We start from the raw sequence: 15689 nt of genomic DNA on the forward strand, positions 1-15689 counted from the left end.
GTTGTCATCTAGTTACAATTGCTTCATGGAAGGAAGAAGCCTGATATTTCAAACTTTGATGCTAAAGCAGATGAAAAGAAATACAGAAAGTAATCATACTTTCCTATAGAAGGAAAGTCCATTTGCACTTTTACGTGTGCGCTCTCTGATTAATCTGATTCTGTCGTTACTGATATTTTTTATGTATTTTGTATTACTTTCTAGGCTACAGAAGAAAATGAACCACCTTATTCTACTTTTCTCACTGTACTTGGCTCCAGCATTTGCTGACAATGAAAACCAGAAAACAAACCAAATTTTTTCTTCAAACAATGCTAGTCACAAACGACTGAAAAGAGACTGGATATGGAACCAAATGCATATCAAAGAAGAGATTGATACACCATTGCCGCACCATGTTGGCAAGGTAAACAGCAGCCTGTTAGCAAGGAATAATTAGAAATGCAGACATCAAATGAGTATCTTGAAAAGTATTACATGTTTGCAGTCTAGGCAGTATAGAAGAAAAAAAAAGGAAATAGAAATGATACTTTATACCAACATACTTATGTGTTAAAATCTTAGGAATGGGACACAGAGTAAATAAAAAATAATGTCAAACAGATTCTAATTCTTTGGAAGAATACAAATAAATTTTAGAGAATGGCAAGTATGGAGCATCTGCAGTGAAGAAACAATTGCATGCAGGTCTACAGTTAGGAGGGAAGTCTTGCAGCTGATGTATTTCAAAATTTTTCTGGCAGCTTAAGATTCTTTCAAAAACCTAAGAAATCATCTAATAAAAACATATGCATTAAAAACCATAGCGTTTACATCTCTTAGCCTGTGTACAAAACAGAAGTGCTATGCTTAGGAATACTGTTACACAAACAAAAAATTTGTTCCACAAAGTGAAAGAAAATAATTCTTAAAAATAATAACGAGCATTGACCTGCTTGCAAGCTCATTTTCTTCAGGGCAGCACTCATAAAATCCTATGATTAACTGCATATCACCCAGACAAAGTTCTTCCAATCTAGTCTTTCAAATTGAACTACTTTGACACTTTTCAGATAAATGCAGTTGTACATTTTCCTCCCATGTACAACAATCAGCATCTGTCAAGGCTGTCTCAGCAAAGTGAAACAGACCTTTCTGGATCAGTGCTGCTCCCTGGCAAAATGCACGAGAGAGAAAGAGGCCATAGGGTGCTCTCAGCTAACACAGGGCATCTCTGTTTCATTTCAGACTAATTCAGTAGCAGACTGAGGAGAACACTTCTATTCCTGGAGCTGTCCTAAATAAGAGTAATTCACTTTGTACTGTGCCCCCTAGTCTTTCAACAGTGGAATGTTTCTGATTACTTTTGCAATGGCTGTGTTCAGTGCATTGCATTTGCAGGATTGAACACTTGATAAACCCTTTAAAAATGACCACGGCAGCAGCATGGCAGAACTGAGTGACAGCTGCAGGAATATGCTGATACATTTTGATTTTATCTTTCATGACCTTGGATGCTTTCCTTTGTATGTTCGTCCTCAGTTTTAGAAAAGGCAATCTTGGAAGTCTATACCTTTGACACTGAATAAGTAAACACAAATTGAGAAAGAAGGCACAGACTATGCTATCTTTGAGACAAGGGTGAGGTTATTTCTCAAGTTACATCTCTCTGGAGTTGTAAACTGTTCTTCAGCAGCCAGAGGCATGATTAAGTATGTGGAACAAAAGAAGAAACTTTTAATAATATATTTCAAAATAAAAACCAGACATGAAAGAATGTTCAACAGTAAATGACATCTACAGGATAGATCCAACCCTGAATACCAAACAGCTGCAACTTATGATAACATCAGTAACAAAAGACTAGAAATGCTCGGTCAAACCCAGCAGTTATTGATAAATAGCTTACTGAAATAAGAATGCTGATACAATGCATGGAAAATTGCGGTTTAAACCTTCTACCAGTGTCCTCAGATGGGTGAAGGTATAGAAAGGGAAGAACTATCAGATTATCTGCAGATTAAATAATGAGCAAAACCATTTGAAATTGGATTAAATTACACTTTAAAACTGATTAATGTTCTTTCCTTTTATCCCATCCCTTTTTCATTGTGTATAAGCTTAAATTTTAAAATCTATGGGGTGGAGATGTAATCTTACTGTCATAGAATGAGCCTAAAGACTGACTATAAAAAATTGTATGTGATTAAACACAAGAAAGCTGTCAGCTGTGGCAGGAATTCTGCTAAATGCCAAGTAATAGAGACTAATGCTGAATAATATCAGTAGTTGTCAATATAGATTTGATTCTGCAATTCTGTGAAATCTAAGCAAAATCTCTGCAAGGTTCAGAAGGTTACTTGCAAACAAAAGCAGCTAAAACTGAATGTAGTGGCACATGTTATTTCAGACATAATGAGGTTAACTGCATGAACAATTTACATCTTCAGGAAATATGAGATATTATGTAAAAAGAAAAAAAAATGCTTCTTGATATATAACCAGGCAAGTTTCAGCCTGGATGCAAGTTTCATCCTATAACCCTGCATGGTTGTAGCTGCTGTGATGCTGTTTGTTCAGTAATACTTCAGCTGACATCAAAAGTCTTGATGGTTATTTTGGCTATTCTGGTTTCAAACCAAGTCTGAAGAAGTCCTGATCGTGTGCATCTTCTGGTAGAAACTGTGTTGATCCAGATGCCAAAGCCCACTTTTATCTCTTTGCATTGTACTTTCCTTCTAGATCACATCAAGTGTAAGGAACAACAACGCTAAGTATATTATTGAAGGTGAATATGCCAACACCATTTTTAAAGTGGAAGAAACCAGTGGTGACGTCTATGCATTTGAGAGGCTAGACAGAGAAAAGAAAGCAGAGTATGAGCTGATAGCTCTCATTATTGACCGAAGAAACAACCAATCGCTGGAACCCCCATCTAAATTCATTATCAAGGTTTATGATATTAATGACAATGTCCCCGTGTTTGTACAAAAAGTATTCAATGGGTCTGTCCCAGAAATGTCACCAGTAGGTACGTTGTTCTGTCAATCATTTCTCTTCACGCCTCTGGTTAAAAAGCAGAATTTATACTAAATACGCTGTTTGAAAACTGTTTTCTAGGAACCTCAGTCACCAAAGTGACAGCTGTAGATGCTGATGACCCAACAGTTACAGGGCATGCCACAGTTACCTACCAAGTCATTAAAGGCGATGAATACTTCACAGTTGATGACTCTGGTAGGTCAGATATGTAAACAGCCTTACACTTTGTCCTTACCGTATGCCTTGAAGAAAACACAGTTTTAAGCCTTTTTCATTCTGGACAAGAGGGATAATAACTCCACATAAATAACTAATAAATAATAACAGATAAATAAAATAGATAAATAAATAATAGATAAATAAAATGCTACTTAAATCTGAATGTGTGGCATAAGACAAAAATTTGCCGTCAAAATTAAGAGATGTTGGACATACTGGAAAATCTAATCATATTCAATGTTATTTTTTCAAAGGTGTGATTTCCACAACAAGGGCTGATTTAGACAGAGAGAATCAATCCACATATGAAATTATTGTTAAAGCAAAAGATGCTCCCGGGTCTTCTGGGGACTCAAGCACAGCTACAGTCATTATCACTTTAACCGACATCAATGACAACTTCCCAGTATTCAAACATCGTAAGTATAATGCAAGCACTGTATTATTTGGAAAACAAGGGTTGACACAACTATAATGAATTTACCCCAGAGTTCATCACAATTCAACTTTTCTTAAAATTGAACGACAGAATCTTACATATTCAGAAAGTCTTCTGTATTTCAGCCCCAGCTATATCTCCTAGAGAAGAAAATAAAAATCAGTATTAATTTCATCATTTTGTTCAAGATCTTGGCAATTCTGATAATTAATTATATTTTAGTGAAAAAATTAATCAAAGTCCTGTCCGTAGAGATACATAATGCTGGATTCACAATGAAATACTTTTCTGTATGTCTGTAAGAACAGTTTTTAACTAAGTTCTAACTCCCATGTGCACACTCCTTATGTCTTCTTTGTTGTTTTGGTTTGTCTTTTTTTAACAGCATCATTTCACTTTAAAGTTCCTGAAAACATCTCAGTAGGAGGAGAAGTTGGCAGAGTCAAAGTAGAAGATATTGATGAACCACAACATAGAAATACGAAATACAGTTTTGTCAGAGGAGATTACAGGGACACCTTTGAAATTGTAGCAAATCCATTCACAAATGAAGGAATCATTAGGCCAAAGAAGGTACTTTTGCCAGTAACAAAGATGATTCATTTTCTTTTTCTATGTGCAACAGGAGTATTTGATTCAGTCTGGGTCGAGCGGTAGGAAAAATGGAAATGAAAGGACGTCAGCATGAAATACGTTCATCCTGAAAACCCTGTTTCGTCATCTTTGTAAGAAGGGCTGGTGATTTATTAGGCCATTGCAACTGCCAGTCCCAGGAAAATCTAGAATTACTGCAGATTGCAATGGGAACTATGTCAGATATTCAGGTTACGCACTTCAGGTACCTCTCAAACTTCAGATAAATGGATGCTTCAAAGAGACAGTGATTTTATGAGCTGAACCCACTGACCATGTCAAAGAATCTTCCCCTTCTGCAGCCCAAGTGAAACCAAAGTAAAAAATGTGAACAAGTCTACCTGAGCACTCTTCTGGAAGTGCTCTTTACAGTTTGGCACTTGCTCCAATGTGAACCACCGCTGCCTTACTTTCCTCGGGCTTTTCAGAGCTTCCCCACTACTTCCTTATAGCTCTTTAAGAGGGCCCAGACTCTCCAAAACCTTTATTATGGTTTACTCTTTGTTTTTTAATTCTCAAACCTACTTGATTCATGCCAAGGGACATTCCTGCATTATGCAGCCAAGAGTTCATTGATTTCATTGACTTACTGTAAAAAAAGAGAGGAGGGAGAACTACAAATCACCTCCTGTAATCCTTACATTGACAGGAATGTGTTTTTCACTTCCAAATGTCTCTCTATAACTATTAAGACTAGAAATGTCATTAAGAAGAAGAGAAAACTTCAAGGAAAAAAGTACCAAGTGTTCCAAGACCGGCAGTGAAGTCTGCAGCTGTGGTCACGCTAGGTGTAAGCAGCTTTCCTTCACCAAATGCTGCCCTTCTCCTGGTCTTTCCAGGACCTGAGAAATGCATTGCTTGCAATTTCTGCCCAGATGAGGAGCAATAGGAGACCCCACACGTACACGACTGGGTGATCTAGAATCGGCTCATCTTTTAACACGCAGTGGGCAAAGGTCACCCCGCTGTTTTGTAAGATGCTATTGACCATGCACATTTCATAATTTTAAACATGCAGTCATGTGAGATAAAATTTCAACTCCTTATTTGCATTACCACTTCCATTTGCAAAGTTTACTTAGACATCTCCAAAGGAAAAGTAACTGTATTTGTCTTTTTTCTAGCCCCTGGACTTTGAAAAAGTCGCAGAATACAGGTTTGACATTGAAGCAACAGATCCCACAGTTGATCTTCGCTATTTTAAATCCGGTGGCTCTAGGAGCATTTCAACAGTCACCATTGAAGTCACTGATGTTGATGAGCCTCCTGTCTTCACTAAACTACCATATGAATTTAAAGTAAGGGAAAATGACCCAGAAATACGAATACTTGGTTCTGTTTGGGCACACGACCCCGATGCAGCTAAACGGAAAATCAGGTAACATGACACCAGCTTTAGTAATTATATTTTAAAGTGGAAAATTCATTAATGATTCTAATTTGACAGAGAACTGAGACTTTGGCTCTATTATTCAGAATCTGCATGCCAAAATTAATAAAATAAAATAAAAAATCCAATTTGATTTTTCTGGCACTGTAGCCATGGATATAGAGAGTAACCAACAAACATGACCATAAATTACATTTACCCCTGTAATTACCACATAAACTTACTGATAAAACATTTGAACATTTAAGGGAAAATGCATAATCCTGGATATCTTTACATGGTTATAATTTACTGTTACATTTCCTATTGTAATAATTCTCTCAAGCATTTGCATGGAAAAGAAAACAGACTTCTGAAGCAGCACAAGAAAATGATCTGGAAATTTTTCCAATGGATCTATTTTACTCTCGTAACTTGCATAATTTTAGGGAAATACTGAGACCGCCTGGTCAAGATATTAATGCAAGTGGTCACACAAGAACTCTTTGACCTTCCACTATGAAGAACTGAGGTGAAACAGTATTATCACCCTTGCATTGACATATCTCTTTTTAAACAAAAAACAGATTTATTCGACGAAAAGCTAGTCCTAATGGAGACTATATTAGGGTATCTGATACTGGGATTATTCAGCTTCCCAAGCCCCTGGACAGAGAATTCAGTTCCTCATACAACATCACTGTAGCAGCTCAGGAAATCCTTGAAGACGGTAAGTGCTATCCACTTCCCTATTTGAAAGAAATCAGTGTATTTGAAAGAAATCAGGATTGTTGCTTATCAAAAAGGAAAGCTGCTAGCTGACAGCCTGTCTCCACTAAGCTACATATGAAATTATGCTTGCAGGGTTTGCACAATAATCTTCCAAATCAAATGAGTACCTACGAATAGGTCAAATACAGTTTTAAGATTTGGTCCCTAACTATTATGAAGATGCACTGTTTGTTACAAGGAATAAAAAGGGCATGAGGAGAGGAAGCAGCTTGGGAAACAGGGATAAGCCTGTGGTTAGAGCAGAAACACCCCAGCCAGCTTCACCCACTTAGGCATTTACAAAATCCCCCTCCCACACTGTGGCCCAGGGGGCACTGCTGCACAGACATCCCCCCATGGCTTCGCTGGGGTTCAGAGAGCAGCCCAGGCCCACGGGCCAGTCTTAAATGGGTTTGGGGGATGCCAGCCTTTTCTGGAGGGTGAAGGATATTCAATAATATAGACTTGGCCTGCTCTGTGCCTGCTGCCTTAGAGCCAGAGAACAATGTTGGATCCCACAGTCACACAGGGTGAACAATCCTGGAAGCCATAAGCAATTGTCATTTGCTTCCTCATTGATCCTTGATGATTTAGCCTAATCAGAGAGTTTTTAGGAAAATACCTGAATCTGCCAAAGGAATAGTTTGAATTACTGAAGGAGCTAGAAACTCTCCATATTAATCATGCAGGAGGCATGGAGGTGGACACCAACAGTGGAAATGGGGCGCTAGACAAGCACTGAGATTCCAGACATCTGAGAGACCTGCACTGCTGCTGTTGTTGTCATTTCAGGCCGTCTTTCTGACAGAGAGTCACATGCCCAAGTTCACGTGGTAGTTACTGATGAAAATGATAATGCTCCAGAACTTGTTTATCCTGAGGAACCCAGAGTGTGTGAAAATGCTGTACCAGGAAAGGTGAGACAAGAGGGAGAGTTTTTTCCTTAAACCTAAAATATCAACTAGCAAGCTCCATCGAAAGATGTCATTTAATACAAGTTAGTCTCAGTTTTCATACCCGAGCACCTGATCATTTCACCGATTTCCAAAATGTCAGCAGTCAGAAATCTGTCTTCAGGACTTTACACTGTTGGAATATTGACTTCTATCTGCTTACACACATGGGCGGCACAGTTTCTTTCCCTCCAGGATCTTAAGTATGTACCTGCATTAGTAATTGAACCATGAAGTGCAGTCAGACCTTGCAGAGCAAAAATTAGCAATTCAGTTTTAGCATACAAATGTTCATACATGATACAGAGACTGAAATAATTTCAAAATATAAAGAGAAACATTGCTGCATATAACATTATTGTAGTATTCATCAGAGTGCAAGTATCTGCATGCACAAACCGTGTTAGTATTTGTGCGTTTAGATGTTCGGCCTCAGACACCAGTATTTAGACCATACATGTGATGTTTGTTCAATTAAGAGACTTTGTCACAGACTGGACTCTGGATGGAATCTGTTAGAACACACAAGGTACTATTTCACCTGTAATTAAATTTTCAAAATACCTTTTGGATCACAGTCATACACATTGTTTGTATTTTGTACATCTAATCTACCGCAGATTGAGGTTTTCAAAAACAAGCATGTCATTCAGGAGAGGCAGTCTCAATGACACTCAATGAATGAGAGTCATACTTCTAAGTAAGTTGAGCACTTTAGAAGACAGACATCTTAGGTATTTAAACGAGCCATATGTCTTTGAGCATAGGACTTTTTTATGCTTTAATTACACGAGGTTTCCTCTTTTGTTTCCCACCTGTGAATGAAGGGGCAAGACTGTTCTTTTTTGAAAACCTACAAGAAAATTACTTGAATTTAAAGAGGAGCATCATAAGATATCTTTGTCCTGCCCTGTACTGAAGGGTTATTCAGGATACACAGCCCAGCTCCAACTTAAATACTGTAAGCAGTTTTATCACCAGAGGCAATGTATACTGAAAATAGTGACCTCTTCCACCTCTGCAGGTCATCATCAGAATTTCAGCTACTGACAAGGATGAAACATCACCGAGAGGTTTCTTCAAATACTCCCTGGCCACAGAAGATAGCAACTTCTCCTTGGTTGAGAACTACGGTAGTGTATCCCTGCAATATATTTTCCCAGCTAGCCAAAGTGAGACACCAGGACACAGCGGGGAAAGCTGTAGCAATGAGCTATGATTAGTCTAGCTGAGCTAAGTAACAATTTATTTTTAAAGGCTTAACTTACTGAAAAAAAAATAAGTTGTTTGTCACCACCCAAGGTTCACTGGGTTCCCTAAAGGCTGTCTCTGTCTAAGGGGAAGATGTACCAACTGACTGATAATCTATAAGGAAAATCTGGCAGAGATTATCACTTAATTAGATGTCGTTACTTCTTCCAGATAACACAGCTAATATCACTGTCAGATACGGACAGTTCAATCGTGAACTTGCCAAAATCCACTACCTGCCTGTCATCATCTCAGACAACGGTGATCCTGAGCTCAGCAGCACAAATACCCTTGTCATCAGTGTCTGCAAGTGTAATGAAAAAGGCAACTTCACTTTTTGTGAGGAAAGACCTAAACAAGTTGGAGTTACTATACAAGCACTGGTGCCAATTTTTATCTGCATCTTCATAGGTAAGTATTTGACTTTTGTAATGTTCCCTGTTTTGTTTTGTTTTTTCTTAACTGAGATCTACAAAAGCTTTGTGGCTATAAAAGGGTCACAAAGGCAGAAATACTGTAACTATTTGATTCATCTCACTTGCTCTGTCTACTTGGCCTGATAGCATAGCTTCAGCTACAAAGCTGTTCGTTGTATTGGAAGGGCTCAGTCACTGGAAAGGCTATTGCACATATGCATGATATACTTGATTTACTGTTACTAGGCTCACGTGCTGCTATAAAACAGGAAATCTGTGCTGGGGCAACAACAATACGATTCCTGTTTCCAAAGGCTTAACTAGTCTGGAAATCCTTTAAACAGTACAGTGAATATATACACATAAATAAATCTGTAACAAATCAGCAGACCAGTACCTATTTGGTACCTGGAATTTGCTGTATTTTGAATCTATCAGAGAAGGGGCAATATTTTTTCTTCCTTGAGAAGAGGCCTCCTTTGCAATTACCACATAAGTAGTATTTGATGCCTGACATTAAAAGATTTACCAGTTCAATGCAGTAGTTGATTCAGTGAACTTCTGACACTATGGATTTGTACTTGTGATTCCAGCTCAAGTTGGGTGTACAATTCCTGTACAGTTTTGAGAACACAGCAGTCCTACAGTTAACAGTATTTAAAACCATTTTTTAATAAATATGTGTTAAAAAAAATCTTTCTGGAAGAAACCCACTTCAGACTGTGTTACATATCTCAAATGCCATCTGTTTTACTTCCTTATTTCTCTATTTACATGTGCTCATCTAAATTTTCTTTGCAGTAATCATATTGCTAATTCTTCTAAGAAGGAGACATAAGAAGGATTTGAGCGGTCTTGGGAGGAATGTGGCAGAGATTCATGAGCAGCTTGTCACTTACGATGAAGAAGGTGGTGGTGAAATGGATACCACCAGCTATGATGTATCTGTACTCAACTCTGTCCGCAAGAATGGTATAAAGCTGGATGCAGTTCCCTCTCCATATGCACAAGTCCAAAAACCTCCTGGAAATAAAACTTCTGGTGCTGGAGAAATGGAAATGATGATTGTGGCTAAGAAGGATGAAGCCGACAATGACAGGGATTTGCTGCCATACGACACACTTCACATTTACGGCTACGAAGGTGCCGAGTCCATTGCAGAATCACTCAGTTCTTTGGAATCAGGCTCCTCAGACTCAGACATTGATTATGACTTTCTAAATGATTGGGGACCCAGATTTAAAATGTTAGCTGAGTTGTATGGATCAGAACCAAATGAAGATTTTGTGTATTAAGTTCAAATTAGCCACGAATTCTCTCCCTCTCGCTACACAGCCATTAAGAGCATGTCGATGGCCACAGAAGAACTCACAGCTCTCCACTCAGGCCATACTAGAATTTCAAACAGACATGAAAAAAACCTGATAGGGGTTTAAAGTAGGGTTAAAGAGAAACACACAGTATATTGACTTCCCCCAGCACTATTATCCTTGCTAAGATTCAGTTCTTTCCCCAAACTTGCTGCTCAACGACTTGCTCAAGTCTTCTAGGACACAACTCCTCTCCCTAGTAAGATAGACACTTCTTAAATAGTGGTTTTGTCCCCAGATTCTCCTTCATTCCTCTTCTCTTGTACTGTTTTCATCCACAGGCACTCAAGGTCACCATCCGCTGGCACAGAGAGGTCTGGCAGCATTGCGAAGGAATGTTTTGCATAACCTCCTGTAACTCCAGCCGGCTGCTTGCCTGGCCCTCTTGTAACATCTTTATTGATATTCCATGCTTTTGCTTACCCATCAGAGGAGGAACATATGGTCCATCACTCCATATTAGAAATTATTCCATCACCTTCAAAAAGAGACATAATTTTTCCTTCTTTCCAATCTATTAATTATTCTTGTTTTATAGTCTTCTACTACACATATGAGTTACTAAAGATAAAATTAGACAGGATTTTTAGATGCACAATCTGGTTTCATCTGTCATTTTTTACAGCCTGATGATGATTTCAGGCACCTTTCTGGCATGCTAGAATTTGCTCTAGCTAGCAGCAAAAATTGTTTTTTCTTTCTGTAAATAGGATCTCAGTGTTGCTCAATGGAACACATCCTGCAGGGCAGGAAATGTGGAGATCAGGGAACCGATACTGTAAATCTCTCTAGATGGCAACATAGGCCTCTCTAGATTTTTGAGGAGGTTGAATAGGATTTTATGCAACGTTATTAAAGCAACTGTATTATTTCAGGGACAAACAAATGAAGGGCCTCATTACTGTGAAACTGTTTTGATTTTTTTCTAAGCAGGTACTGTAAAATGGGTATTTTCCACCTAGGAAAATACTGTAGTCTTCCAAACCAGAATGCTACAAACCCACACATTTGTCTGCATAAAAGAACCGCAAATGTAAGAAAGGTTTTGAAGCTGCAACTACTATGTCCCTGGTAAGTGTGTGTTCAGTTTCTCACCTGATGAAGAGCCACAGAATGTTCAGAATGAAACTTCCCAAGCAGGAAGTTACCCAGCCAAATACACACTGTAAAAAGCGCATCTCTTAGGAGAATGGCCTGGCTGTGGCTTCTGGCAATGCAGATTCCCATAGGCTTCAACAGGAACAGAGCCCTACCACACATACGCCATTCTGCAGAATCTGTGCTGGAGCTGTATGTAATAGTTTAGTTGACTTGATTATTTAAATTTGGTAGCTAATCAAATAGTACTAAATCTATTTTTTTTCCCTAAACTAGTATAGTGGAACCTCACAAATTTGCTCTTCACTTATGCATGTCATGTCTAATTTACACTCCCTTCCCCCAGAATGCTCTCTTGGCAGGAAACAGCAATGCACTATAATATGGTCTCCCATTAGTCCTCACTACCGTAAAAAGTTGCCCAGTACAACACATAGCTGGATACTAATGCCTACTAACATCAATAACACAATCACTCAAATTTTCAAATATGAACTAAAGGAAAACTATGTAGAATTCTGCCCATCAGTCAAATCAGCTTTGGATCAGAAAGAAAACATTCTTTATAAAAGTAGTATATTTTGGGATGACAGCTTTGGTTTTATTTTTAATGTTTTCATTCTCTTCTGTTCTGCGTAATCCAGTCAACAGTGTATGCTACTGAGGTTCCATGTATTAGTACATTATAAAGAATGCTAACTAATAATACTTACAGTTTAAGGTTTTCATCAGTACCTAAGGTATTGGCTATCAACAGGTAAAGTTAGTTATGAAATTATTTAGTGAAGTAAGTAAAGTACTTTAGTAAGCATCATCCAGATAGTATTACCTGTAATCACTATTTTTAAGCTTGTTTTATAAAGCTATTTTAAGAACACTGTAACAATTTCCACTGTATAAAGACGTTTGCACTGGATAATTTCTTTTTATATTGCTGTACTGTATTTTTTTTTACTACATAAAAGCCAATCTCAAGTTTGTATTTTCTGTGCATTAATGAGCTTCACGCAGAAGACTGTACCATGCTTAGTACCACAGTGAACTCAACCACAAAAGCACTGGTATCCATGCTCTAAGTGAACTCAGACTAGACACCAATTCACCAAAGGACTTTCTGTAAAAGAAGTTTTCTCCCACTCTTTGGAAAGCTGTCATTAAAGCTCCTGGGGTGAGAAAGAAAAGCCCCAACAGTGCAGTCTGGGTACAGCAGCTGGTAAGGTTGAACCCTCTGACTTTGGAGGACTCGCGCCTGCCAGTGCTACGGGATGCATTCAGTTTCCGAGCAGATGTTTGGTATTTTAGCAGCCAGGCATCAGGGTGAGTTTGAACTGCCATGTTAACTGGGATCCTGCCCTTTTCTCCTACTGGAAGAGTACTCCTCTCCAATGGTAAAGGACACACTGCAGAACAGCCAGTACTAACACCCTGGGTCAGCAGATACCACCCACCTACGGGGAGCCACACACGTGTCCACCACCTGCGTGGTCTATCAGTGGTACCTCAGTGGGAAAAAAGGCTGACACCCTCAGCAGCTGCCCCCGGCCGCTGGCCTCCTCTCTTCCCTCTTCTGATCTGCTGCTACAGACATATACAAGCAGGACTGCCCTGTAGCACACTAAAAGCTCCAGCTTTCGCACAGCCCAGTATTTAGAAAGGACATGACAGAACAGTACACACCTGTGACAGAAATACAAAAATTGTGGCTTTAGATAGCACAGTTTCTTAGCATTTCTTCTGCTACTAACAAGGACTACCGCAATGTATTCCCAAGATTATTCTAGTGCTTTAAAAAAATCACATCCATTTTCCTCAGATATGGCACTTACAATTTACAAAGCCTGGAATAAAGCAAAAAAGTTCAATTCCTTCACTGCTAATTGCCATGAGAAACTCCCGTTCAAACACACTTCAGCACAAGTTGTATTAAAAACACAATAGATGTGCTAATTATGTTATAATTAAATGCATTTTTCCATAGAAAGAATTTGATTAAACAGCTACTTGCAACTTGTAGAAGAGATTCACATAAAGGTTTTTATTATTCACTTAATTAATATGCATTTTAATATCTTATCCCTAAAAACACAAATTATTATTTTATTACATTCAGACACAGAAGTTCATGCCATTTAATATGGGTTTTTTACTCCCACCTCATTAGAAATTTTTATGAAATAATGACTTGTGATCAGAATCTTTGATAGGTACCAAAGCAGCAATGAAAAGCTGTTTGAATATTAACACTTGGCACACTGCCACACTTCCAGTCAGGTGAGCTAAGGTCCCATTACCAAACCAAATGTCCACTGTTCAGGGAAACACAGAGCATTTGCATCGGGTATCATCTGATTACAGTCCAGTGCTACTGATACACAGTCAGGAAGAACATAACAGCAAATCCAGTGAAAACAGAAGGATTAGTTATAAAAGGAAAAAAAAAAACACAACACTTTTTTGAGTTCTTGCTCTTCGTTTTGTGGGTTCTTCCCTTGTCTCCTGTCACAATAGCACAGAAGGGACCCAGAAGGAGCCAGCACAGAAGGGATTTAAAAGGGACCAGCCAACCCGGTAACCAGGCCTGATCAAGCACAGGTCAAGCCACCCAGCCAGGACTAACCGTAGTGAGCAAGTCGCATAAAGCCACATCATTTTTTGTTGAAACTTAAGAGTTCAGAGTACAGATCCACCTGCATACATTTATTTTAGATGCTTTCACACCTATGCATATGTCACATGCAGGGGAAATGTTCATGGTGGCAGTGAACACGCAGATACACTATCCTATTTGGCTAGAAATACTAGTTATACTTATTTCCATTATATTTCAGGTAGAGTTAGGACAGAAAAAAGAATCACTGCCATCTTTGCTCACCTATTCTCCCTTCCTACTTTTTTTGGTTTGTTTAAATGAATGTTTCAAGTTTGAGGGAGTAAGAATTAAAACTCTTGTGTTTCACCTTCACATGCTTCCTGGAAAGAAAGAAATCACCAAGGTGATATCTTTCCCTTTTAAGAAGCTATGACAATTTTACTGTAGCACAAGTCATCAAGTTTTACCAGGAACCGAATAAGAATCTGACCGGATCAAAGTGGAAGATTTAACCTAAATCTTGTCCATAGAAAAAGCACAAAAGAAAACAAAACAGCAAATATGCCCTTTTAGTCTGCATCAGAAAAAGGAAAAGAAAGCAAAACCAGCAAAACTCTTTTATGAGCAATAAAACCCCATGGATCTTTGCTGACCTCCCTCAGCTTCCTGGCTTTGTTCTTGCCTGACCTGAAAGAAAAGGGAAAAACAGCATTTCCTTCCACTTATCCACAGTGAAGGGCTGTCCCACCTGCTTTCTCACAAGACTCTCTTAATTCATTCTAGTTAACCCCTTCATCAATGCTGCAATCAATCATAATTCTCTGCAACTCTTTCATTCCTCATTAAAAAGGAACTTATACTTGAAAGCCGGAGCTCTGAATGAAGTTACCGAAACAAGCAGAACAAAGCAAGACAAAGTTCAGCAAATCTGCAAAATAAGCCAAATAAGGTGTTTCCGAAAGCTGGACTGCAAATGGTCCAAGGAGCTCTCCCAGCAGCCTCAGAAGAGGTCAAGGCCTGAGCTGCAAAGCCCTCTACAAACCAGCACAGTCTCAAATGGAAAGGTTCAAAAGGAGGCTTCCTGTAGCCATCTGCTGCTCTGATCCATCAATTCCTTCTGCATTGCAGGCATTTCTTGGGACAGTGTATAGCCCCTACAGACTACTGCAGCTTGGGCAGCACAAAGAAAACAGACTGAAACATGAGTCCACACCCCATCATTTTAAAATGTCTTTTCTGAACAACTGTCCATGCTTTCCTCTCTCCATTTAAAGAGCAAACCTGAGGAACCTAAAAATGCCAAAACCCTGGGAGGAACCTGAAGCGCCAGGTTTTACTGTTGCATTTACTGCACACAATATGACCCACACCACAGATGTATAAAATGCCCGCTAGCGCAAAAAAAGCAGAAAGTCGCAAGCGACTTTAGCCAGAGTTAACGCCGTCAGTGCGGTGCGAGCGGCTGAGCTGAGGGAAAAGCAAACCCAGCAGCGGGGAGCAGGGGCTGCCATGGCCGCAAGCGAACGCCCGGTGGCACCCGATGCCAGCTCTGCGGCGGG

The 15689-nt window shown here is 39.1% G+C and overlaps 1 protein-coding gene across 1 annotated transcript; it reads left to right on the plus strand.

Moving 5' to 3' along the window:
- Positions 1–217: 217 nt before the first annotated feature.
- Positions 218–10367, plus strand: CDH5 (cadherin 5, type 2 (vascular endothelium)). The gene is made up of 11 exons (XM_010193140.1): positions 218–406; positions 2722–3010; positions 3100–3216; positions 3495–3659; positions 4065–4252; positions 5437–5690; positions 6269–6411; positions 7245–7369; positions 8430–8538; positions 8828–9067; positions 9865–10367. The coding sequence occupies exons 1-11, from the start codon at positions 218–220 to the stop codon at positions 10365–10367; spliced, it is 2322 nt and encodes a 773-aa protein (XP_010191442.1).
- The last annotated feature ends 5322 nt before the right edge of the window (positions 10368–15689 follow it).

The sequence above is a fragment of the Mesitornis unicolor genome, unplaced genomic scaffold, assembly GCF_000695765.1.
Source record: "Mesitornis unicolor isolate BGI_N332 unplaced genomic scaffold, ASM69576v1 scaffold51849, whole genome shotgun sequence".
NCBI lineage: Eukaryota > Metazoa > Chordata > Aves > Mesitornithiformes > Mesitornithidae > Mesitornis > Mesitornis unicolor.

Coding starts and splice junctions, on each gene's coding strand:
- CDH5 (XM_010193140.1), top strand. CDS start 218: ATGAACCACCTTATTCTACTTTTCTCACTGTACTTGGCTCCAGCATTT. Junction 3,011..3,099: donor CCCAGAAATGTCACCAGTAG/GTACGTTGTTCT, acceptor ACTGTTTTCTAG/GAACCTCAGTCACCAAAGTG. Junction 5,691..6,268: donor GCAGCTAAACGGAAAATCAG/GTAACATGACAC, acceptor AACAAAAAACAG/ATTTATTCGACGAAAAGCTA.